The sequence below is a fragment of the Vigna umbellata genome, chromosome 1, assembly GCF_029865625.1.
Source record: "Vigna umbellata cultivar VRB3 chromosome 1, Vumbellata_1.0, whole genome shotgun sequence".
NCBI classification, from domain to species: domain Eukaryota; kingdom Viridiplantae; phylum Streptophyta; class Magnoliopsida; order Fabales; family Fabaceae; genus Vigna; species Vigna umbellata.
The window spans coordinates 100,971,772-100,998,681 of NC_142165.1; the positions used below are offsets into that span (position 1 = coordinate 100,971,772).

A 26,910-nucleotide genomic window follows, 5' to 3' on the forward strand; every position below is an offset into this window, starting at 1 on the left:
TCAAGCATGAAATAAGAAAGTGAATTATTGAAAATAAAAAACAAAACACGTACATCATATATCAATCAATTTTATTTGATATTATTATTAAAATATAGAATTATAAAATAATCTAATAAATTAATGAAATGTTAACAGTATGTTATTTAATTAAAAAAGTTAGATGATACCTATTTGATTAAAAATATAAATCTTTTAATATTCAATATATCATAAAAAAGTATTAAAAACTGAAATAAACATACTCAACTTTATACTTAACACTTAAACCTATATTATATTATTAATGTTAATATAAATGTTTAAATTAGTTTGTTAGTTAGTTTCGGTAGCTATCATGAGGTGGTGTATCATATATGACATCAAATTAACATGTCAAGTCACAGTGATCTCCAAGTGAAGTAAATTTAAAATGTAAATAAGAAATAAAAAATATATATTTTTTGAAGTATTCTCCCTAATTTAGTGTGAAATATGTCTTAATTTCATAACACAAACAATTTTAATAATGGTATTTTCTTTCATTATTTCAAAGACCATCTTAGTCTTTTTAAAGTCTCAAAAAGGGAATATTATAAGAGAGAAACAAAATTACCCTTTTAGAGTAAGTATTGAATATGTTTGAGAAATTATGTTTTTATTGAGTTTTTTTGTAGTTTTTTATTATCATAGTTTTTTATTAGGTCTGAATGAGTTCAACTCAGTGAATTCATTTGAAGTAGAATTTAATATTTAAAAAAAATATATAATTATTTAACTTATTAAGTTAATTTGACAATTTACTTTAAACTAAAAGTCAATATGAGCGAGTTATTTAAACTTTTATTGATATTAACTTTTAAAAAAAGTATATTTAACTTTAATATATATATATATATATATATATATATATATATATATATATTCTTTAATAAAAACTTATGTATGATTTTCATAATTATTTCTATAATAGATTATATTTTTTTATTTTATTGCTAAATTTAATAAAAAGTTGATTACATAAAAAAGAAGATTAAAATTTTAAATATATATTTTAGTTATTCAGTCAATTTTGTTTAACTAATAATATTTTAGTTATGTCAGATATAAATAAGTTTTAAAAATAAAACTTAGAACTGATATTTTTATCTATGTCAACTCCATTGATTTAAATATTTTCTGAAATGAATTTGATTCATTTTTTATATAAAACAAAAAAATATTTAAAAGTTAGATTAAATTTTTGTTCATTCTAAAATTATTATAAAATACCACATTTTATTATCAAATTAAAATATAAATTATTTTCTTTATAAATTTTATGTTACTTAAAAAATGTTGGACATACCATTTATTAAAAATAATGTTTTACATTATTTTTACAAAATAATATAAAATGATTTAATTCAAAAGAAAAATATAAATTTTATAATCATACTATTGGAAAATATATTTAACTCCTATAATATATAATCATGCGAAAAACATATCAATAACCACTCTTTACATTATAAAGATGTAAGCGAGTACTGCATATAATTTCTGTTATGAGTATTTTATATAATCACAAAATTCTCTTGACAGTGCCACAAAAGCAATAATTCAAAAAATAATGTTAGTTTTGTAATATTTATTTTTCTGTCCATTCAGTGACTAGTTAACTTACATTATCTCCCAGTGTAAAAGAATATATTATTTTACATTTTTTTTCTCTTTATTATAGAAGAAATAATGTAAAAATAACATTGTTCCTGAGAAATTGTACCACAATCACGGACAACATCCCCCACTACATCAGTTAGTAACATGATATATGTTTAAAATTATTATAAAATAACATTTTCTTAATTGTGCATTGGAATTTTAAAAACACTTTCCCAATTTTTATCAAAATCTAGAAACAACTTTACAAATAGCCATTATCTAGATTCTAGACCTGACGTGTTTTCAAGATTGAATAAAATAATGAACGAAAAGAACGCATTTGGGATCATTCTTGATCTATGTTGCTAGTTTCATCATTCCAGATTCTTGTTAATGGGTGGTAAGCAGAAAAACTCAAACTATAGGCTGATATTGTTCTAGAAGAATGCTTACAAACAACACTTCTGTTAGTATTGTTATTCAGCTTGATGGAAAAGTTGAACCATTCAAGGGTAATAAAGGTTTTGAGTTAGACTTTTTGTGTTTTGAGGACAAAATGAGTTTTTGGTTAATAAAATGATAGCCAAAAACTTAAAATTAGGCGTGAATTAAGTAACGGTGACCAAAAGAGTGAGATTGATAATATTATTGTTGGGTCAAAACTAATAGAAAGATGGTCAATAGCATTTTTGAGTGCAATCCCATCACTCTTTCTCTCTCTCTAGGGTGGGATAGATTCCTACATAGATGAAAAATGGAATGGGGGAGAAGAAGAGAAAGAAAGAGTGAGTGAGGTTGCTTGGTGAAGAGTCATTTCATGAACCAACTATAAACAAAAATGTATTCTATGATGCTTGGGGAGATCAAAAGCAATTTAAGATCCTATTCTCTACACTATGCTTTCAACTTGACAAAGCTTGATGAAAAGGAGTGATGCGAATTGCCCCCACTAAGTTTGTGGGTCCTGTCGTTTGCTCCCACCATATATTCTCTTCACTAACACAAACAAGATGAGGGAAGAAAGAGCTAAGGTTTTGGAACAGTGACACTGAAATTGTAAAACTTAACAGAAAGAGTAATTTATTTTTATTGTTTGAAAGAGGGTGAAGCACTTAAGGTAACATAGTTCCGTGAGTTGCGTGGAGTGAAGCATCAACATCAATAGAGAGATAGAAGAATATGGTTCATCTTCTTCCCATCTTCTCTAACCAGTAATTCTTCCCAAGTCAGGACCAGCACCAACTCTTAACCTCCTAATCAACTTTATAGTTAGCTGCAATGTCAATTTCACTGCGTGCTTTATCCTTGATATATATTCTAATTATTTCTTAAACTATGATTTCTTAAACTATTGAAGGTGTCTTAATGATTCTATCTGATGGATTTTTTTTTTCTTTTTAAAATTACTATTACCTAAACTTAACTAATAAAAAGCTTAAAATTAGTAATTAGTGAATGCTGCAGGAGTCTTAATTATTATAGACAGTTCATAACTAGTTGCTTTAGAATATTTTTTTTTTCTAGTTTGATATCTCAAGTTTTAATTAAGCAAATTAACTCATATAAATATTGCAATTGTATAATTTTAATTCCTTCTCAGTCCGCCATCTAATTTCTAAGATTTTGTTAGTGTCATTGACATGCGATCTATTTGTTGTCCAACACATATTTGACCTTGTTTAAAAAAATGGTTTGTGCAATCATCTATTTAATTTCAATTAAAATGTAATTTATACCCCTAGTAATTCAGTTATTATTGAATAGCATGTAATATGTTTTATATTTAATTTGATTACATAGTATAAATGTATTTTTATTGTGTTGTGCGGTGAAATGGGATTAGTTAATTATGACACAATACAAACACATTTGTTAATTCTTTGAAAACAATAAAAAAAATTGAGTTGAACATAGTAAAAGTATTATTGGAATCAGCAAAACCCTTTCTTATTGGTTTTTTCTTCCTTCAAACCTGTTTTTCCTTTGCACCTCAATCTCTTTATTGAAAACTAGTTCGTAGGGGTAGTTGTCTTTTCTTTTTTAATTTTAAATTTTTATTAAAAGTATTAATATAATTACTACTATATTAAAATAAATGATTAATGAATTTTGTTTATATATATATATATATATATATATATATATATATATATATATATATATATATATATAAACCAACAATAATTAATAATAATTTTAATTTTTTACCTTTGACCGTGTATCTACACTCTAAACGATGAGAAAAAACTTTAAGAAACTCCATTTTTTTTTATAAACACGTAAACGTGCTTACTCCCAAGGTGCTTACTCCCAAGTTTAAAACTAATATTTCAAAGAAGAATATTTATTAAAGAAAAAATATTGAATATATATTTAATAAATTACATGTTTAGTTGAAAACACCAGATATATTGAATACTTGAGATGGGCTGGAACAGTAGAAAGGTAAGGCGTGTGTAGAAACATAGATATACAAATTATTCCCTGATTCCCTGTGTACCAATCCTATCTATTATATTGGTTGGTTATTAATAGGAGAGATCGGAGGTAATTCAGCGGCGGATTGCATGAGCGGTTGTTGTGTGGGTGGCGGCGGCGGCGGATCGGACGCGGAGTGAGCAGAGGATCGAAACATGTCTGCGATCATAGTGTGCGGGAAGAGATCAGCGCTGTTCCAAGAGCTTCCTCCAAAGAGGATCCGTTGTTCTTCTTCTTCTTCCCCGGTTCGCCTCTCTCCCTCTTCCCTCCTCCACCACCTCGCCGCCTTCTTCCCTGACATGGACAACCACCTCCTCGAGAAAGCCCTCGAAGATTGCGGCAACGACATCGACTCCGCTATCAGAAGCTTAAACCAGCTTCGCTTAGGAGCATCAACACCTCCTTCTCTTCGTTCCACTCCTACTGCATCTGATGCTACTCTTCAATCGCAAAGTTTGTTACCTTTAAACCTCTTGCAATTTGACCATAACTGTAATTTGCATTAAATGATGCTTCTGTTTTCTGTCTTTTATACTTTCGGTTTTTTCAAGGCATTTTCCAGTGAAACAGGTATATAATTTAGCAATATATATGCCCTGTGGACAGGTAGTATAAATTCTTTGCACAATAAATTATTAACACTTTTTTAGTCTCTTCACTGTTACTTCATGCTCAATCAAACTATATACAAGTTGTATTATTCGTTATGTTAGGTCAGTTTTAGTTCTGAAGTATATTCATCTAAATGTAAGACAGTGTAATGTCTATTCTAATGGTTGTTATTGAACCTATATTGAGCTATTTGTTGTTGCGTTATTGGACATGATAGTCAGATGGTAATGCATATAACAGAAAACAATTCCTGATCTCATGAACTAGGCCACCCCCCTACAATGTATGATTTGTTATATTAGGTCAGTTTTGGTAGTCTGAACCTTGATTTATTTTGTTGTTTGATGAAACAAATGACATTTCCGGATATTGATGGGAAGAAGTGGTTGTTTTAGTAGGTGAAGGGCAATATGATGCAGAAGTTTCAGCTTCTGAGGACCCGGTTACTGGACAAAATTATCCCACAAATGGTGCTGAATGGGTGGAGCTTTTTGTTAAAGAAATGATGAATGCTTCAAACATGGATGACGCCAAAGCTCGAGCATCAAAAATGTTAGAGGCTTTGGAGAAGTCAATTTGCATGAGAACAAGTGTTGAAACAGAGCGAAACTTCCACCAGGTTATTTATTATGGCTATATGTTTCTCAGCGTTGTTATTTTCAACCTAAATACCGAGCTCAAATGCTCTTTCAATTCCATCTAATAAAAGTCATTGGTTGTGATATGATGTACTCGTTGTTTGGTTTACATCAGGAAAATACGGCGTTGAAGGAACAGGTGGAGGCCCTTGTTCAAGAAAATGTGATTCTGAAGCGTGCTATCTGTATTCAGCACGAACGCCAGAAAGAATATGAAGACAGAGATGTAGAGTTGCAGCAATTGAAGCAATTAGTGTCACAGTACCAGGAACAAGTAAGAGCTTTAGAGGTAAACAATTATGCACTGACAATGCACCTAAAGCAGGCAGAGCAAAGCAGTTCCATCCCTGGGCGTTTTCATCCAGATGTTTTCTAGGTAACAAGTGTATCTGGCTGTTTTTGTAGTTTAAGTGTGATCACGAAGAAGACACAATTAACTCATATTTAATGATTCGGTAAAAAAAAATAAAAATCTATCCTACTTATAAATTATTAGCTTTTTGATGTAGATTCCCCCATGTGATCAATATTTTGGATGTTAGGAGATTTGATATGGCTTGCCTCAAGTAAGCCCCTTGTGATATAGATTGTGTCTGACTGTCTATTATTGGTGTTTTCTGCTGCTACCATCGTTTTTGTGAAGCTTCTAGCGATTCATAAGTAAGGACCGATCATGTTTTTGCTGAGACAAAAGGACTACCACCTGGTGCGAAGAGTGAATCTGTCATTTTTTGCAGTCATTCTGTAATGAATTGTTCACATACATGATGGGTATGGTGGGTTTGGAGTAATTAATAAAGATTGTGGTTAGATACTTGAATTAAAAGGTTGTTCTAACTTATATAACTTACGCATTACCCAGTAAATGACTACTAATTCTTATTTATTCAAATCATATCAGGTCATAAGGGTTCACTGGCAAAGAATATTAACCAGTCTTTACTTTGGTTTCATTGTTTTTAATTTAACATTTTAAATTTATAATTTTGATTATTAAAATTATTTATAGTTTTTAACATGTTATTTGTATTAAAGCTCCTTAAGAAGACGAAAAAGATTGTTTCCAGAAGCATAGATTAGCAAAAATCCTGGATAAGAGGAGAGAATGGTTATAGGAACGGAAAACTTGAGATACATAGTCACAAGCTCTCACTACCTAGTTAGGTTAAGAAAATGGCGAGAAAGTAGAGGAAAAAGATATGGTCAAGAAACCTTCTGGAGAACAAAGGGAGGAGGGCTTCTCCCTGAACCTTCACCACTTTCTCCCTGTACCTCCCTATTTTCTTTGACTGACAAAAGTACCCTCGGTAAAAAAAATTATCTTTACCATAATTTTTGTATCTTTTTCAAAATCCTAATCTCTCTTCTTCTTTAATCTTCTTCCTGGATCTCCCTTTCTCATTTTCTTCTTTTCAAATTCTTAAGTCCTTCTCCATATTTTTTCCGGTGTTGCTCCTTCTACCACCCCAAGTATTTCTGCACCTTCCCACTATTTTCTTTTATTTCAAAAATACTCTACATCTCCTCACTATTTTCTTTTATTTCAAAAATACCCTACACTTTTCCACTATCCTCAACAATCTTTCTCTTTCTACATTAATGGAGCATTATCTTTATCTTTCTCTCTCTACATTAATGGAGTATTGCTTAGATTTAAACTTGTGATATATTGCAAAATATAAAATTATAAACTTAAAGGTTACATGCAAATACAAAATAATAAACATAATAATATTAATAGTAAATAATATATTATTATTATTATTATTATTATATACTAACATGATGAAAGAACTAAATAAATATCAAATCTTTAACAAATAACTTTTCTTTTATATTTTAAATATTTAATAATATTTTTATATTATTTATCTAATAAATTAAATATTTTATTCAAGTTATTTGAGTCAAACATGTCGGTAAGTTAAAACATAATATAATGTTAAAAATTATAGATATTAAATGTAAAAAAAACACATATATATAAACATTTTTTTAGAAATTTAGAACAAAATTTTACCATTTATTAAGTGATTTGAAGAAAAAAAATATATATTGAACAGTGAAAATAAGATTCAATCAAGCTTATTTAAGGGAAAGTGTAAATAAAATTTTGCAATATATCACAAGTTTAAATCTGAACCAATAATGCAGAGAGAGAAAGAGAAAGATTATTGAATATGGTGGGGATGTGTAGGATAATTTTGGAATAAAAGAAAATGGTGGGGAGGTGTATAATATTTTTGGAATAAAAGAAAATAGTGAGGAGGTGTAAGAGCACTTGGGGTGGTGGAGAGAGCAACACCCTATTTTTCCTCTTTTCCTCTCCTGTACATGCTTTCTTTTGTTTTTCTTCTCTTTCTTGGTCTACTTTTGACTTTCGTTGTCTTTGGTGGTTCATTGTCTTTGTTCGATTTTAGTTTACGAGATGATATAATACGATTATATGATGAATGGTTAATTTTTGAGATTAGAGTTTGGATTTGAACGAATTTTATTTGCATGATTGAATGTTGGAAAATGTTAAATCTAGAAATCTCTTGAATCCTTCAATGTTTTTTTTAATTTATATTTATTTAATTTAATATGTTTTTAATTAATTATTTTTTAAATAATTTTTTTAGTTTTTGGATATGTTTGTAATTTATATAATTAATTTTTTTAATTATTTATTTTAATTTTTGGATAGGTTTATAATTTATAGAATTAGAATTTTTAATTTGTTTTGTTTTATTTTTGTTTAATATAACAAATTTGTATTTAATATTTTGTAATTAATTTTGTTGGTTTTTTGATAGTTTTGTAATTTATATAATTTAATTTTTTAAACTTTTAGATAGGTTTATAATTTATTGAGTTTAATTTTTTTTAATTAAATCTGTTTGATTTTATTAAAATTTATTTATTTTTAATTAGTTTTTTAGTAGTTTTTGGATAGGTTTGTAATTTATATCATTTAATATTTATTTGATTAACATTTTTTAGTTTTTGGATGAGTTTATAATTTATTGAATTTAATTTATTTTTAATTAATTGTTGTTTAGTTTTTGGATATATTAATAATTTATTTAATATAATTTTAGTTTTAATTAAATTTTGTTTAGTTTTGCATTCGTTTATAATTTATTTAACTTATTGTGTTGTTTAATTTTTTAATTGTGTTTTATTTAATGAATTAATTTTTGATAGAAATGACAAGAATTCGAGGTGTATCTACTTATCCGAGGGAAAGTTTTCCATAGGGTGAAGGAAGAAAAAAACTTACAGCTCCACCTCGTAGAAGGGTGCAAAAGTTGATATCGATGTTCATGTAGAGAACTGTGTAGTTGAGGAGCTTGTAGTTGAGGAACATGTAGTTGAAGAGGAAGAGTATCAAAATGTTCTTCAAATAGATCACGAAGTGGGTAGGTTCGAAGGAGATCCATGACCATGTCTCTTATACCTTATGAGAGGACGGAGTGAGTGCAAAACTTTTATTTTAATGATTATTGTTTAGTTTGAATAAATTTTATTTTGAATGGACTTAATATCATTTTTGGTCTCTATATTCGTCAATTTTGTTGGATGTGGGACTTGTTTTTTTCAAATGTTCAATATAGTTCCTAATTTCGTAATTTATATTCAATTTGGTTCTTTTTTATTGACGACGTTTAAATAGTTAACACATAGTATCCAATTTCATAATTTATATTGGCATAGTATCTAGATAAGCAATAAGTAAATGAGTTATTAGTTTTCTTTTAATATACGTGACAAATTCTTATAATTTTAGTATTTAAGTAACTTCTTTTTAAAGTTAAAATAACTAATTACAATAAAAAAACGCTTATCAGAAAAAATATCTGTAATATATAACATTAATAAAGGAGTATTCTTTTAATCACTCATGGTAAACATTAGAGACAAAAAGGAGATCTACTGAAAATTGTTGAACAAAATATAAACTCTCAAACAATTGTTGGTTTCCACTTGTTTACTGATGTTACTGATGGTAAGTATTTCAATTTGTTTCCATTTACAATTTAGATTTTAATAAATTGAAGCTTGAACCACCTACCTGACAGCTGATTTAATTTGTTTGCGATTTAGCAATTTTTTAACAAATTTATATTATATTCATTCTGGTATATAAATTTTGTTAATTATTAATTTTTAATTAAGCTAACATTGTCATAATTAAGAAGAACATCCTAAATATCAAGCATATAAGTTACTTTACAAAATATTAATTATTAATTTTTAAAAGTTCAAATTCATATCCTTTCTAACTATGAAAAAAAATGTGAACCTTGATAATCGAAAATAATTATTTAACTATAAATTATAATATTAAACTATCCAATAAAATAAACAGGTAGAATAAAATACAGAAATCAAAACACTTCAAAAAAGTTTACAAAGATATAAAAAAACAACCCAATTACCGATGGTAAGAAAAAGACAGTTGAATAAAAAAAAATCTCAACTATTTCAAATGTTCTTTCTTTTTACTCAAAAATAAAAATTTACATGAGAAAAATGAGTGAGTTTGTCCCTTTTTCTGGTTAAATACTCCTTCCACTTCTTTTAATTTAGAACAGATTCTTCTTCTTTACGGATAAACAATCTTGTCTTTTGTTTCTTCATAATTCATCTTCCATTCTTTCTTCCAAATGTCCAATAGCTGCATCATCTCTCTTCATGTCACTTACTTTTTCTTTGTTTTCAGACATTTTATTTGCTTGATCTTGTTCATTGTTGTTTTCTATCAGGAATAGGAATTCTGATTTCTTGAACTCCAAGAAAAAAAAAGAAAATTCGGTACAGTTTTTTATTTTAAAGTCACATGTCCCTAGACACTAAACTATTTGTCATCTCAACTTGGACAAAAACAACCTCCTTAGAAAGAATTCAATCCACATGAAAGCTTGGAGTTTAGGAATTTCATTACAAGATAGATTTTTCTTAATGAAAAGTATTGGGTAAGTTTTTTTTTTCTTTTTTTTTAATCTTTTCTATTTATGCTTACCAAGAAACTTGTGTTATATTTACTCGAATAAATATAGCACAAATTTCTTGGTAAGAAAAATAGAAAACATTTAAAAAAAAAAAGAAGAAAAAAAAATTTACCCAATACTCTTCATTAAGAAAGACCCTCTTGCAATCAAATTTCTAAACTTTAAGTTTTAATGTGGATCCAATTCTTCTTACGAAGGTTGCTTCCGTCCAAGTTAAGATGGGAGAAAGTCACACTTTCTTGTATGGGGACATGTGGCTTTAGAGTCAGAAGTTGCGCAGAAGTTTCTTTTTTCTTCTTGGAGTTCTAGAAATCAAAATCCCTGTTTCTGACAAAAAAATCATGAGCAAGATCATACATTGAAGCAAATAAAAGATTTGAAAATGAAGAAAAAGAAAATGACATAGAAAGAGATGTTGCAGTTCTTGAACATTTAGAAGAAACGAATGAATGGAAGGTGAATTGTGAAGAAAACGATTGATTGTCCATAGAGAAGAAGAAACTATTTTGAATTAAAAGAAGTAGAAGGAGTATTTAACTAGAAAAAGAGATCATGTGTCCAAACTCACTTATTTTTCTCATATAAGTTTTGAGAAAATATTATTTGACACTTCTATACTCATATGACACATTATTTCTCCTCATCTTGTTATAAAAATCATATCAAATGAATATGGTGTCTCAACCTACCCTACCCTTGCTCATAAGGTTTTAATTTTTTTTCAGTAAGAAATGAGCATTTGAGATAGTTGGGATTTTTTTTATTCAACTTACTATTTCTTAAGATAATGTTAAGTATTCAAGGATTTGATAAATTAATTTTACATCTTTTTAGAAAAATATTAAATGGTGCAATTTTACATATTATAAGTGCAACATTCATATATTTTTCTTAAATTATTTAAATCGTGTTTATATAGGTAAGTAACCGAATTTTGATCAATAATTTTAAAAACAAAATAATATATTTAAAGTAAACAGTTATTTTAATATCGTTTTAATATCTAATAACTATGTAAAGTTATTAATGTTCTCTGGTAGTATGAATAATCTTGTTTTACTACTATTACTTTAGTTTGTATATAAACAAATGATACAACAACCACATTCCTTTAATAGTTAACAATATTGACCTCTAACTTTGTATTAAAAAAATAATTTTGAAAACAATAAATCTAACATGATTAAGATACTCAAACTACAACCTCCCTCTTATAAAGTCGGTGGTTAAGACCATTTGATTATTTATTACTTCTATATAAAAAACAAAAATATGAGAACCCATGAGTTAAGTCACCAATTTTTATCACGAAAATTCTATACCTAATTACTTATTAAGGTGTACACGAGTTTATTCACATAGATAAATGAAATTATCTTATCATATATATATATATATATATATATATATATATATATATATATATATATATATATATATATATATATATATAAATTTGCGATACATATAAATTTAATTAATTTTATTTTAATTTTCTATTTATGTAAAATTAATCCTTTTCGAGTTCAAGAATAAATAATACTTGTATTAGAAATTGTGGGAATTGATTTCCCATTTCTAGTAAATTAATAACTTGAAGTTATGGATTATAGTTTTCATCTAACATATCTTGAAAAAAATATATTAATTTAATCCTATCTCCCATTTCAGCTAACTTTACTTCTAAGGCTATGCCATCTTTTCTAGATGAAAAGATCTTATCAGCTCGATAAATGAAAAATTATAGCAGAACCAATCTTTCGAAATGGAAAAATTATAAAGTGTTAGACGTATCACTTTGTATACACTAAGTTTATAGGTAAGTGGACTCAAATCGTGGATGACATCCACCACAAACTAAATTATTGCATCTCAGACTCAAACTGAACCTATGGAAGTTTTCATTTCAAAATTAATATTTTTTTCTAATTAAATCATAAATATAAAACTTTATAAATTATTATATATTAACTTTCTATTAATGATTGTTATCCTATTAATTAGTCTTTATCTCAACCTATGGGTTGGCAGCATGTCAAGTTGGCAACACGTCCGAATGTGATGCTAATAGGTATGTCATATATTACATTATATATAACAGAGATCCATATAAATATGTCATTGTAATTTTTTTTATATGTCACTTTGACAATACGTAAATTAACTTAGTAATTTTAATTTAGTGTGCAATTTTTATCTATTAGGGGCAATTAAATTAGCAATTTTTGTCTTATTTTGTTTCTACAAAAGGAAAAGAATAATATTATTTATAGTGGACCATGTAAAATGCAAGCGTCAGTCTTTATTTTGTTATTGCATGATACACTTTTGCTTTTTCTAGACGCATTTTGAAGAGCTGGAAAAACAAACAAGCAACCCCACCCACATTAAGTGAATCATATGTTTCAGAAAATAAAGCATAATCATTTATTTATTTATTATCTATATATATAATTAAATACTGGACTCGTTATATTTCGTGAATCAACTCAAATTTAAGGATATTTTTGGTCGTGTTTAAACTGTTTTAAAATCAGATTAGTCATGATTAAGCTATTTAAGATGTTGAATTAAAATTTCATGATTTAATCATTTAAATTTCACTAGCTTTTGATTTTGTGATTATAATTACTTTCCTAAAGAAATGTTCATTGTTTACCAGTGTCTAACGTTTTTCAAATTTGTTATCTCATGTTTTCATTTATTTTACATTCAACATAAAGAAAATTAAAGTATATTATACACTTTTTTATAATTAATCAAAACTGTTCAATGAGATTTTAACCAATATTCGTATTTTTAGTTTTATATTGAAAATTTTAATTTTGAATCTAAAACTGATTTTCTCTTAAAATATTTTTAAGTAGTTTATAAGAAGAAGTAAAAAAAAATTATTACTGGTTTAATACTAAAATCAATTTTATTTAAAATGCATTATATGCAAAGTTACGATATAATTGCATGTGAGGAGACATACATTTTTTAGATAAAAAGAAAGACAAAGGAAAGGAAGGAGGAAGCATTTTAATGAAAAATTTCAACTAATTAAATTCAACTAAGTTTCTACTGTTTAAACTGAAAGATACATGAAAAAAAAAGTTATTTTTACACTATTTAACTACCATTTGAAATGGTCTTAAAAAAGAGGTTAACTTTTGTATTTTAAAGATTCTGTATTTTTAAAGAGAAAGAAAGAGATAAGAGTAATAAGGAGTAGTAAATGGGTGTAAAAGAAAATTTTATCCTTCAGAGTAAGTGGTCCTATTTGAAAGTTGGCAAACAAAGCCTACCAGATTCAATTAATTACTACATTTGGTGAAGATAATTACAAAGTATGACATTGGTGGAAAATGTCACATGAATCGTTCAGGCTCTTAAAAAAAAGTGAGATTTTTCTTGATTGGACTCACATTCAACAACGATGGCTTTTGCTTAAAATAACCTTCCTCGTGGAAATAAATTAACCTTCATAATTAACACCGTATGTTTGGTCATATGCAGCATGTGAGGCTCCAGAAACAACATCCTCTATCAATAATTTACTTTTCCCAATTTCATGGAGGAAAGAGAACAAAGCTACAAAACCCTGAACAGTTATAAATCCACACACACCCAGATTAAAGAAAAAAAAAAACATACTACATAGCCATTAAAGTTACAGAAACATGAAAATTTGTTTAAGAATCTACATTCCTAATAATGAGAGAAATTTTTCATTTCGTGTATCTCTGTGTGGCCACCACATATAGAGAGAAAATGGAGTTAATTAATGATGGATGGTGTGAATTGAAAAAGAGAGAACCTGTGGTAGCAGTGGACTATGCGTGAAAGAGAGTAAGTTTTCCTCCCTTCATCATCATTCTCTTAAACTCCTTGAAATTCACCATACCATCTCCATCCATGTCAACCTTCTTAATCATCTCTCTGCACTCTTCACTCTTCTTCCCTTCCTTTAACCCCAACGAAGTAAGCACCAAAGCTAGCTCCTCCACCGAAATAACCCCATCGTTGTCCTTGTCGAACACATCAAAAGCTTCCTTTAGATTAATCTCCTCCTCTTCTTCTTCTTCTTCTTCATTTTCGTCTTCTTCCTTTTTCCCTCCCATACACTCACTTGTCAACAGGCAAAACTCCTCAAAATCTATCAAGCCATCACCGTTCGAATCGTACTTCACAACAATATCGTCCACCTCTTTGTCTGTCATCAAGATTCCGATGTTCCTCAGGGATTCCCTCAGCTCCTGCTTCGTCACGAAACCGTCACCGTTTTTGTCGAAAGTGGAAAACACCCTTTCGAGCTCTTCCTTCTTCCTGGAGGAACCGTGCTCCACCTTGGCCGTTGGTGAAGGAGTGAGGGCGGTTTTGGTTTTGCAAGCACTGCTGGGGAGGAAAATTTGAAGGCACGTGGTAATCTTGTTGGTGGATACTTGAAGGAAGATATTTATGAGACCTGCAATGAAGAGCAGGGCCAGTAACAGTGTAGATAGATCCATGGTTTTGTTGGATGTGATCTAGGAAACAAAACAGAGGGTAAGGGATAAGGAAGAAGAGAACCACGAAGAGAAGGAACCGAGTATAGTTTACTTTTCAGAACAACCTATGAACCAAAGATTATACAAAGAAACTTCGTCTGCTTTTGAGGTTTTTGTTTGTTTCGGAAAACAATATTATAAACGCTCCATTTAGTGACTCAAGTGTAACCATCTCTTCCATACAGTTTATATAAACTAATAAAATCATATAAATAGTTATAAAAATATTGAATATTTATTCCATTCTTGTTCTAATTCGAATGTTTTATTTAACATTTTTATCACTTCTTTACACTAAAACTTTACAAATACAATTGTCTGAGTCTTGATATTAAGAGAACAAATAATTTACTGTAGTTTCACCCTTTGATTATAAATAGAAAATTTTGTCTAAGTCTTGATTTCAAAGAGAACAAATAGTTTTTACACTGTCATTTCAGTCACGTATTAATAATAAGTGAGCTGACATTTGTAATAACTATCTTAAAAGTTATAATACGTGATTAGATTATTCAGTGCTTTAGTACCTTAATAGTTATAACATGTGATTAGATGATTATCTAGTGTCTAACTATATCTTAAAAGTTAACCATGATAATGTAAAATTCACTAAGTTAAAAAGTTATATTAAAATAAAGGTTTAATACATTGGTCCTTACTTTTAGGGGTTTGGTTCAAAGTAATCCTACCTTTTAAAAAAGTTCAATAAAATCTCATGTTTTGTTAAAAAAATGTTCAATTTGATCCTTTTCCTCACGCCGTTAAAAACATAACGGTGCAAATGTCACTCTGGTATCTCTTAAGCACGTGGCACACGTTAATAGGTAGACTTAAATGATTTTTTAATTTAAAAAAAAAGTTCCTGCCACATCATATTCACCATCTCCAGACACTCTCTAATTTTCTCTCCAAGAAACCCTAGCCGCCGCACCATTCAGCGCCCATCCTCACCGGCAGCCGTCCTCTCCAACGCATCACACGCCACCACCAAAGCTATGAGACAAGAACGCGAGAAACCCTAGGTCTCCACGGTTTGCTTGCAGATCTGATTGTGGTTGCAGGTGGACGCAAGCAACGGTGCGATTAATGGTGGAGAAGAGTGGAGATTCGCGATCTGCAGCAGCTGGCAATTTGACTGGTGGTTAGTGGTGGACGATTCTGTGGTGGAGATTGGACGGTAGTGCTGCTGGCGCGATGACGATTTTGCTGGTGCGAGGGTGAAAATGGTGAAGATTGGTGGTCGCGGCATAGCAAGGGATTGCGTTGGGTGGTGGTGCAAGAACGAAGGTGAGATGCGAAGGTGATGGAGCTGCAATAGAAGGGAGAAGACACTTTGGTGGTGGCACGTGATGTGTTGGAAAGGACAATTGTCGACGCTGGATGGTGCGGCGGCTAGGGTTTGTTGGAGAGAAATTAGGGTTTGTCTGGAGATGGTGATGATGACGTGACATTTGCACCGTTATGTTTTTAACTGCGTATGCAGAAAGGATCAGATTGAATATTTTTTAATGAAATATGGGATCTTACTGAACTATTTTAAAAGACATGATTACTTTGAACCAAACCCCTAAAAGTAGGGGACCAAATGATGTATTAAACCTAAAATAAATTCTCATTATTGAATATTTTAAAAATATATATTTAGTATTGGTTTTATAAATTACCTCTGTTTGATTCTTACTTTTATAAAATGCATTAACAATTAACATTTTTTTATATAATATAAGGATTAAAATAACTATAAAAGTTGAAAAGTGACCTAACCAATTTTAAGACTAAAAATACCACCAAATATATTAAATGTTTTCGAATTGAATGGGGAAATTAAATTTAAATATATAATTATAATAGTATAGCTCCTTATTGTTTAAGTTATAACAAATTTTCATGATCTTATTAAAATAATTATAAGATTTCCCTTTCATTTTTTTCTTTTTCCAAAGTGCGAAAAAAGTTACGCGGGGTTTGGTGGGAGTGCTCTTTTTGATCCCACAAACCGCGTCAACAAAATTCTAGTTATACGGATAAAAGTAATTAGAAACATTTGAATGAATAATAATATATTACATTAATTAGTGATTAAGAAGTGTTCTCAGTGAGTCTTATATAAAGTTTAAGGTAGTTTAAATATTTTTTTTATCGTGTGTAGTATTTTTAAAAACAATGAAGCAACTCCAGTTTTTAAAATATACATGATAATTAACTTTAATGATGTCGCTCGATAAATTTAAGATCAGAAATTAAAGATTGTTTTAAACTAATAATCGATTTCTTAAACTTTTTATTGAAATAATCATTCATTTTCCTTAAATCTTAATTAATGACTTATGTTTCTACCACACCAAATATTCAATCTTAATACAAGTTCAAACCTAAAAAAATAAACTCCCATAAAGTTTTGTCACTCTATGAACATGAAATTGGAACAAGAAGTAAAAAGATTTTCTGATTAAATGCCATGATTAAAAACATTTTCAAAAACAAAATAATAACATCTTATCAAATGACATTCAGGTGGTCATTCTTTCCAAATCACAAGCTACAGTTTTCCAAATCACAAGCTACAGTTTTGCTGATATTTGATTAAGCAATCCACTCAAGTATCTCAATTTTACATACTATAATAATTGATTCATGTTATCATAAAATTGATGATAATTAGAGTATTTTTTTAATACTTCTAAAAGAATTAAGTTGTTTTTGAATATGTTAACAATGGACATATTAATTTAGACATAAATTTAATCAACATTAATTTAATTAATTTAACAACAAGTATGAGATTAATTTAATTAATACGTTGTAATCTAAAAAGAATAGCAAGTAAATATGTAAAATGATTGTTCAATATTCCTTTATATTTTTCTATAAGTACACGAGTAATATTTGTAAGAAAATATCAATTTTGAAAATAATTTCAGAATAAAAAGTATCTTAATTCTCCAAAAAGAAAAGTGCTTTTAAGCAAGGGGTCACATGATAGAATATGAGAATCGAAATGCTCTGAATGCTTCACACACACACTCCAATATGGTTACGCAACAAACGTCTTTTAAATTAGATAAACGTATTACTGTACTAAAAGAATTTTATTTGTTCCTATATATTCTGACATCATAGTAACATATTTCACGATTAAGGAATATAGGTCGCAACTATTACTATGTACACACAAAAAAGAATATTACTATGGGTCATTTATTTTATTTTTTTCTTTTTATTTTTATATTTCTCTCCTGAATCTATCATTTAGAGGAAATAAATTTTTTATAGTTGATTTTAAGGTATGATATTTAGTTGATTTTGAAACAGTATAAAATATAAATTATATTAATAAATATATATTAAATTTAAATGTAAAATAATACAATTATTATACTAGTTAAATTTCAACTCAACGAAATAAAATAATATAATAAAAATACGACATGCATGATTTAATATTATTTTGGTAAGTAGCCAAGGAATTTGATGCTCTACCTTACCCAAAGGTGAAGATATACTTGTCCCTCCTCAAGATATATACATGGAATTGCTTTAGATTTTGAAGCCTTTTGTTCAGTGGATTGTGGAATATAGTGGTTAAGACTGTGTTTGTACAAAGGGTAACAACAAAATGAAAAAATGATTTAAAAGAAGACAAACAAGTTTTTCCTTTTATAAAAAAAAAAATTCTAGAAACCCTAACAAATAGTGACGGTTCTAAAACTCTTACAAATAGCAGTTGTTTAAGACAAATTGTTGACATTTATTTACTAGTATTGTTTTTTCCTACAGAATTTTTAACCGCTTATATGAAAAATAAGTTCTAAAAATTTTGATATTTTTTAGTGTGGTATCAAATAAAGTATTTGTTTTTTTAAATATTTAAAGTAAAAAAAATTTCTCTAAATTTAATTCTTCTAAACATACAAACTAAATGAAATGCAGAAGAAACCATTCTTTATATTTAAATTCTATTTTTTTTTAGAGATTTTTTCCTCAAAATTGGAGTGGATTGAGAAAAATGGAAACAAAAGAGTTTTGTTCATTTTTTTTATTAGAAGGACATTATAATTATACAAATTCAATTATTTCATAATATATAAGTGTATAAATTTTGTTATAGAAAAAATTTAAATGTTATCAACTGAAATTAATTATCTGACTCGTTATCTATTTCCCGAAAGTGCAAATCAACAAAAAACAATGGAAATATAAAGTGAGTTAAATGGTGGCATAAGTTGACATTTTAGTATTTGACAGCTGGCAAAATTCTTGTAACGAGTTTGAAATGTCAGCATAAAAGAAAATCTAGCATTCATAAATTATAAATTAAAGAAAAAATATATAAAACTTAATTATTAATTTTACACCTTATGCAAAAAAAAATCATTTATAATAAAAATTTATGATCAATATAAATTTCTAAAGAAAAATTTCTATTGATTATTTTCTAAAGTTCTATGGAAACAGATTAATATGTTACTCTTCATATTTTTTTCTTACAGCAATATTAAAGAAGAATCTATTTTCAAATTGGAGAGAAATAATATATCAAGCAATTATCCCTATCTAGAAAACAAATTTTAAATGCAAGTATTTTGTGCAACTTGATGTTTGCTTTATTTTCTAAAAAAAACGTAAATAAAAATAATTTATTCGTCTCAAAAAGCTGAATTTAAACGTCCATATAATCTTGAGTGCCAATCAAATTTGTTACTCAACAAAAGAAAAATCAAATTTACTATTCAAACCTTATTTGTTTATGCTTCGACATGAATATTCTTCAATAACTGAATTCACATATTATTTCATCAAATAAAATTCCTAATATAATTTTTCATTTGATTAATTAGATAAAATTATCATTATTATCTTAATGATCTTAAATAAAACAGAATGTTGCTTCTCTTTTTCCTTTTTTATATCACTTAAGAATGGGTCAAATACACATCATGCTGCTCTTTGGGCTTAAACCCAATTTTCTAATATTGGGCCGAAAATAAAATATCTTGGTCTCCATGATTAATTCCTCATGCGAGCTGGTTCATAAAAAAGTTAATCATTGAATTATATATTATTTGTTTTATTCACAATCTACCAAATTCGTTGAGAAAGGTTTTCGATAATTCAACATTGTAAAAAAATAAAGTAAGAGCATCATGGGTAAGTAAATAAACCTTGATCCACGATTAATCTAAAACGTTTACCTTTCAGAACTATTCTAGATTTTTTTTTACAAATTTTTAAAATATTATTGAATAGAACATGACGAGTAATTGCTTAAAGAGAGAAAAAATACACTCAACGGTACAAAGAGGGCGAATAAAAGTTTAAAAATTCGTAATTTGCCCCTTTATATAATTTAAAAACCATCACTATTGATATACAGGAAAAAAATATAAACAATGATTATACTTATACATTTCAAAATTGTACGCAATACTTATTTTGTTTAAAATAAAGTATGTATCATTTTAAATATTAATTTAACAGTTTTAAATATGCATAAAAAGTATTTTAGAATTTATGAGTATTTTAGTGAGTTGGGTTGGATAAGATTTTAAGAAAATCTTCTGTTCAACCTACTAAAAAAATATCAGATTAGATTTATGTCATTTTTATGTTAAATTCAATATAATTAAACCCGCTTTTGAACGTGTTATATTGTACTTGGTTAATTAGACTAATATTTTAAAAAATTATTAAAGAATTATTCTTTTTAAGTATCGACTTATTTAAAAAAATACAATTTTTATAACAATTAAGTTACAAATAAGATAATATAATTTTCATAATAATTAAGTTACAATTTCAAATAAGTTAATAAGTCAAGTTACAATAAGTGTTAGAAGTCTCACACCGGCTAACGATAAGACTAATTTATAGTATATAAGAGATACAAACCTAACTTTACAAGTCGATTTTACTAAAAATATTTGTAGAATTGACATATTAAAAGAGACACTTGACAAGTCTTTTACCATAAAATACTTGGAAGTTGTTAAAAAGATTCTTAGGATAAGTATCTCATGTGATAGAAGAGAAAAGAAGATTTGACTACCACAACATTAAGAAGGAATTACAAAGATTCATGATGAAAAATACTAAAGTTATCAGCAATCCTCCTGCTACTCAATTTAAATTGAGTGTTAAAAATAGTCTTTGAAATGTAGTTGAAAAGACATATATAAACAAAGTTTCTTTTGCATCTACGGTGGACAATTTGATATGTGTTACGGTATGTACAAGACCAAATATTGCACATGTTGTTACTATAATTTGTTGATTTTTGTCAAATGCATGTATAGAGCATTAGAATAATATGAAATGAATTTTGAGGTATATTCGTGAGATTAGTTATTTAAGGCTTTATTTTGGAGGTGTTAAATCTATTTTGTTGGGTTACTTAAACTCAAATATGACTGAAAATATTTATTCTTGAAAATCCAGTTCAAACTATTTGATTAAGTTTGCAGGAGAGTTGTAGCTTAGCAATTAAGACTTCAGAGGTGTGTAGCATTGTCTACTACAAAGATAGAGCTCATTGCCATACAAAACCATGAAAGGAGTTACTATGGTTGAAGAAATTCTTGTAAAAAGCTTGGTTTTATGTAGAACAACTATCCATTTTATTTGTGGATAATCAAAGTGTTATCCATCTTGGTAAGAATCCAACTTTTCATTCTAGCTATAAACATATTGATGTGAGGTATCATTGGATATGTGATACTTTAAATGCTAAGTTATTGGAGTTTGATAAAGTTTATATAAATGAAAAGGGTGTTGACATGATGACTAAGACACTACCAAGGAAGATATTTGAATCTTCTTCTGAGATTGCATGATTGGAGGTCACCTCCATATAGATGTGAGAGGGGAAATATGTTGGATTGGACTTTCAACTATGTGTCTAAAATGTCCATCCTAGTCAAATTTATTTCATTGTTTAATATAGGTGGAGAGAGTATTTTAGGTCATAAGAGATTTATTTTCAAACCCTTAAAGAAAGAAAAGAGAGAAATTTTGTTGGCATAGAGTTTTTCATCTTGATCTCAATTAAAAGTTTAAGGAGAGAAATCAATCTCGCAATGTTGTTCTATTTTAGATTTATCTTTTTTTTTTTTTTTCATATTTAAGAGTATTATTACTTTGATGTATTGACTAATTATATGTATTATGTGTGTTTTTGATTTGATTCTTTTTATCAGTACATAAAATATGATTTTTTCAGTTAAAAATATTGCCAGTTGTCCTTTTATGATCATTGTTATTTTATTATTATTTTTTTCATAAATTCGTTTAGAGAAATTATTTTTATTATATACTTTAGTACATTTTGTTGTTATTATTTCCGATGAAAATTGAATTGCAGTTGGTGCATTCAGCTGCAACATAGAATGTAAGAATTGAAGCGGCAATCTTGATTTGAAATTTAGGTAACTTGTGTTTTGTTTTATTTTGTTCATCTGTTGGGGCCCAAACGTGGCACCAATCCTTGTAAATTTTTACCACTGGAAGCGAGGTCTCACTATCAAGTTTTTAAGGAAGGTTCTGAAATTTGTAAAATGGAGTTGAGGAGAGATATTTATGAGATGAAAAGGAAAATTATGTTTGATAATTTTGGAAAAAAAAAAAAAAAGAGATTGAAAGAAGAGAGAAGTGAAAAAGGATGAAAGAAGAAAGAAGAAAGAAAAAAGGGATGAGGTTGGTCCACTGTTGTTATATATTCGTTGTCACAGAAAAGTATGAGGTAGGAGCCCAACACCACAACTACCCACCACTTCAATATATATATACTTCCCTAATTTTATGCATGATTCCTTTATTAATTACCCTCTTTTCTTTTCCCATGCAAATTAATCTTCATTATTTCTAATATTAAATTCTTTCATATATTTTTAAATTCTTCCAAACTTTCTATTTCACTCTGTTAAAACTGTAACTTCAATTCAAGATTAATTCGATTCAATAAACCTCGCTTCAGTGAAAAACACGTTTCCCAGTACTAATTATTCAATTGGAATTTTCTGCTATATTCTAATTATTATAGGCTTTTTTTAGAAGGGTTATTATAAGACTTCTATTGGGTCAAGGTCAAGATAGAATGAAGAAAGTCGAATCATTCATAAAAATTAAAATTTATAAATTTATTATCTTAATTTTGAATTATGAAGATATTAATATTTTATATGGATTTAACTCCTATTTTATTAATGTTGTCATCTTAATAATTTTTCTTAAAGACATTAAAGTCAATTGTTGGTTTTGATAATTAACTCAAATAAATACAATATGAAAAATAAAAAATGTGAACACCATAAAAGAAAAAAAATTATTATCTTAAAATTTTAAGTTAAAATAATGTTAATATTTTATGTATATTAAACTTGTGTTTCATTTGTATTATCTATTTTATAATTTTCTTACAAAAACCTAATATATACTTCTAATATGTAAACAAAAAAAACACTTTTTCTCAACGAAGTTTTAGGACAACTTTCCAACAAATTTTAAACACTCATTCCCAAATTTTAGAATTTTAGAAGAAAACCCAAATTCAAAGGGACTCCCAAAGAAAATATATTATGTCTGAAAATCTTGCAGATTATACAATACAAATCCTAAATTTACTCTCATCTTAATTATTCTTTCAATTCAAGTTTTATATGTACCTGCAATTTTGTAATTCTTTAAACTCTTTACAACTATTTTCATCCCTTTTTAGTTTTTCTCTATACAATATAATATTTTCCCCTATAATTTCATTAATATCCATGTGAATATTGTGTTTCATGAACCTAATATGTATTTTCTCGCGAAATAAATACATATCAGGAGTATTACACGTGTCATTGGTTGTTTGTTCCTAACACTTTATGAATTTCACCGTAATATATCTCATGCACTCACATTGTCTACACCGTAATAACAAAGGAATAAGAATATTTGAAAGAATTACAAAAAAAAAAAATTAAAGGGCTGGGAAAGTAAATAATATGAGGATGATTTAGTATTTACTAAAGNTTAATTATGATAACTTAGATGGAGAATGAAAGTTATAAATATATTATAATATTTATGAAAAATTAATTAAGATTTTTTCATAATTAATTTCAATATTGTTTTTAACTTTTAATTTACAAAGGAGAAAAAAATAAATATACACATTTCAATGGATTTTAAATCAATAATTAAGTAAATAAATTTCAATAAATCACATCAATAACTTTAATTAATGCAATAAACATTTTTAATCTAAAAATTAATAAATATTATGTATATTACTTTCGATTAATGCAAATTTTAAATTATTTTCTACAGTTTACGGTTATTTTGAAAATAACATAAAATTTTAAATATTAACCGTTATTTTTTCAGTTTTGTTTAACTCTTTTGAATCACATTAATAAACCGGTTATAATGAAAAGATTAACTTGAGCAAAAAAAAGCATTTAAAATTTATCATTAAAAAGTAACTATATTCATTTTGAAATAAATAAATATCTAACTTTTATTTTTAAAAACAATACTATTATAATTATAAAATATAAACCAAGTGTTTCTAATTAATTACTTAACATATTTATAATTAGTTTATAATAATATAAATCAACTTTTTAAATTAAATGTACGCATATAAAAGATAAAAAGAAAATAAAGTTATCATTTAAATGTCCAACTCATTGTGGAAAAAAAATTAGTAAATTTGTTAACTAGGTTACCACCAATTTAAAATGACCACCTGACTTAAATTTGTAATTTTGTTTTTTAAAACTTTACCTAGATAATAGGAAATTTTGTTAAAGAAAAAGGTTGAGCAATACGAAAATCGAATAAGTAGAGTTGGTTTAAACCATGTTCCTACAGATAAAACCCAGTTGAACCCAAACCCAATGAAACATGAATGATTACATTTGATCACATTGAAGCCCACAAACATTAGTATATGTTATTGTAACATAGTTTCTCTCAAGGTCATGGGCATTAACCAGATTGACCCTCAAACAAGAAGGTTGCTACTTACTTTGGAAGTTCTTGCAGAAAGTCATAATCATGATATGTATGGCAACAAGGATCTAATTTTAGTTCAAAATGATAAGATTCCAATGAACTTTCTGGGAACTAAACATCATCAACATGTATAAATCTTTTATTTTTTAAACACACTGGCACGTACCAGAGGATATGGACTATCTTACAAGAACAAAGAAATGATGCACAATTCTGACAATTTTTTTCTTAAAGGGGGAAAAGGAAAGAACAGTAATAATAGATAAGGAGTTTTGCCCATTGAACCGTATAACCAGAAGCTCATTGTTTCAGAAAAGCAAGGAGGGGAATCTGGTATCATTATGTTCCATTTTTTTTCCCATCGTTTGTTTGATTGCAGTGTTAGTGTTAGTTTTCTCACTCACACTGCTTCCTGGTCCAACCCACCCTAGCTAACTGTATTTGGAGCCTAATTTTTTGTTTACCTGAAGGACCAATGCATAGTGTCAATAATGGACTATACAGATACATTTGGTTTATCCTAATAGTGACAAGATAAGGTCAAAGATTGGTAGATATTTAGTCCAATATTTGAATGATCATATTAATATGCATGCTGATATATTAATTAGGTAATGTGTTTTGGTCTTAAACCATGCCTACTTATGATTTGAGTACACACAGGTTAAATAATTGCCCAGTGAATCTTCTTGCCACTATCTTGGATATGCACATGCTGGTATAATAAGGGGAGAGAAAAAAGTTTTCGTCGCCACCTAAGTAACCACTGAGAAGGCATTATTGCTGGTTTTCCTGCCTTTTACTTTTCTATCTTCTTGTCACGATATGGTATTCACTGGGTTTCTTTCGTGCAGGAAATGAATTGGATTTTGTAAGTGTAGCTTTAACAACTATAATAAAGATACATCACAGACTTTTGGCAGGGCCTATAACAGTGATTGGGTTGCCATTGTACTATTCATTTGTCCCCAGTTAACGAGGATATTTACCTGTTTTTTACCAAGCATGCGTCCTGTCTCAGACCTCTAATATTGCTGAGGTAAATATTGTAAGTTGTAACCTTAAGAATCTTGCTACCAGGGGTGAGTAAGTAGTACATACATGTCTCAGTTTCTTTTGTCAAAAGGCATACACCTCCATGATCCATGATCAGATCAACTCTGTGCTGGACACTGTTTTTTGAGAAAAAAATATTGATTTAAAAGGGTATTTGTGAAAATCAAGAAAACTTGTACCAAAAAGGGTATGCACCAAACAACTTGAAGTTGCAAGAGCATTGTGTTTCAAAAACTTCTTTGGCCAAGAATAAAAGTTCAGTGTGAGAAATTGTTCTTTAAAGGTAATTGTTGTATGAGAAAATTGGTGATGTGTGGTTGCTAGTTAGCATTATACGCACAATCATAAACTTAAATCCCGTGTCATCATTACCAAGGTGAATTCCTCACTGTTAAGCCTCGAAATTTTGTCTTGATTTTTCTAATTTGAGCAATGGATGAGTTGCATGTGACAAAACTATAGAGATGGGGGCAACATGGTCTATCAAAGTATTCTCAATTTGGTCGGGACACCTTTATTATCTATAATGTCAAATCAATGAAAAGAAAAAAGCCTAATCATGTGCCCATAAAAAAGAACAGAAACCTATTCTCTCATGCCAGGCATCTTCAAAAGGAACGGTGCGAGCTTACGAAAGATTACAGCATGATTGATGCTAGGAATGGCATAAGTTTCAAATTACTGACGGTAAGCAGATTCTATATATAATTGCTGCTTTGATATCAAAAGGAAACTTTGTGACTACCTTTCTTACAATAACGAATAAATTAAAGCAAATTCAGATTCCTTTTCCCATTTCAAATTATCAAGCAAGACAGATATTAAGACAATACAGTCCACAGACAGTTATGCTATGCACAAAGACATATATGCTATCAATGTTGGTATCAAGTATATATACTGATTCGCGTGGATATTTTTCTTTAACATTACCCAATTGGAATATAGAATCGGACATATACTGGCCTGCAACAAGTA

General features: G+C 28.1%; 1 protein-coding gene and 1 pseudogene across 5 annotated transcripts; one reads left to right on the top strand and one right to left on the bottom strand.

The window, feature by feature from the left end:
• Window positions 1-3,959: 3,959 nt before the first annotated feature.
• LOC148206973 (uncharacterized) lies at window positions 3,960-8,883 on the top strand. Of its 5 annotated transcripts, none has more exons than XM_088105178.1 (4): window positions 3,960-4,068; window positions 4,159-4,554; window positions 5,109-5,332; window positions 5,467-5,955. In XM_088105178.1, the coding sequence occupies exons 2-4, from the start codon at window positions 4,257-4,259 to the stop codon at window positions 5,725-5,727; spliced, it is 783 nt and encodes a 260-aa protein (XP_087961304.1). In that variant the 5' UTR covers window positions 3,960-4,068; window positions 4,159-4,256; the 3' UTR covers window positions 5,728-5,955. The 5 variants fall into 5 exon arrangements, with proteins under 5 accessions (XP_087961304.1, XP_087961308.1, XP_087961307.1 ...); XM_088105182.1 differs by lacking the exon at window positions 3,960-4,068 and adding an exon at window positions 8,541-8,883 and having other exon boundaries at window positions 4,075-4,554; window positions 5,467-5,727; XM_088105181.1 differs by lacking the exon at window positions 3,960-4,068 and having other exon boundaries at window positions 4,075-4,554; window positions 5,467-5,727; window positions 5,861-6,177.
• A 4,994-nt stretch (window positions 8,884-13,877) lies between these two features.
• LOC124828196 (calmodulin-like protein 3 pseudogene) lies at window positions 13,878-15,041 on the bottom strand (annotated as a pseudogene).
• Window positions 15,042-26,910: the final 11,869 nt, after the last annotated feature.

Coding starts and splice junctions, on each gene's coding strand:
- LOC148206973 (XM_088105178.1), top strand. CDS start 4,257: ATGTCTGCGATCATAGTGTGCGGGAAGAGATCAGCGCTGTTCCAAGAG. Junction 4,555..5,108: donor TGCTACTCTTCAATCGCAAA/GTTTGTTACCTT, acceptor TGGTTGTTTTAG/TAGGTGAAGGGCAATATGAT. Junction 5,333..5,466: donor CAGAGCGAAACTTCCACCAG/GTTATTTATTAT, acceptor GGTTTACATCAG/GAAAATACGGCGTTGAAGGA.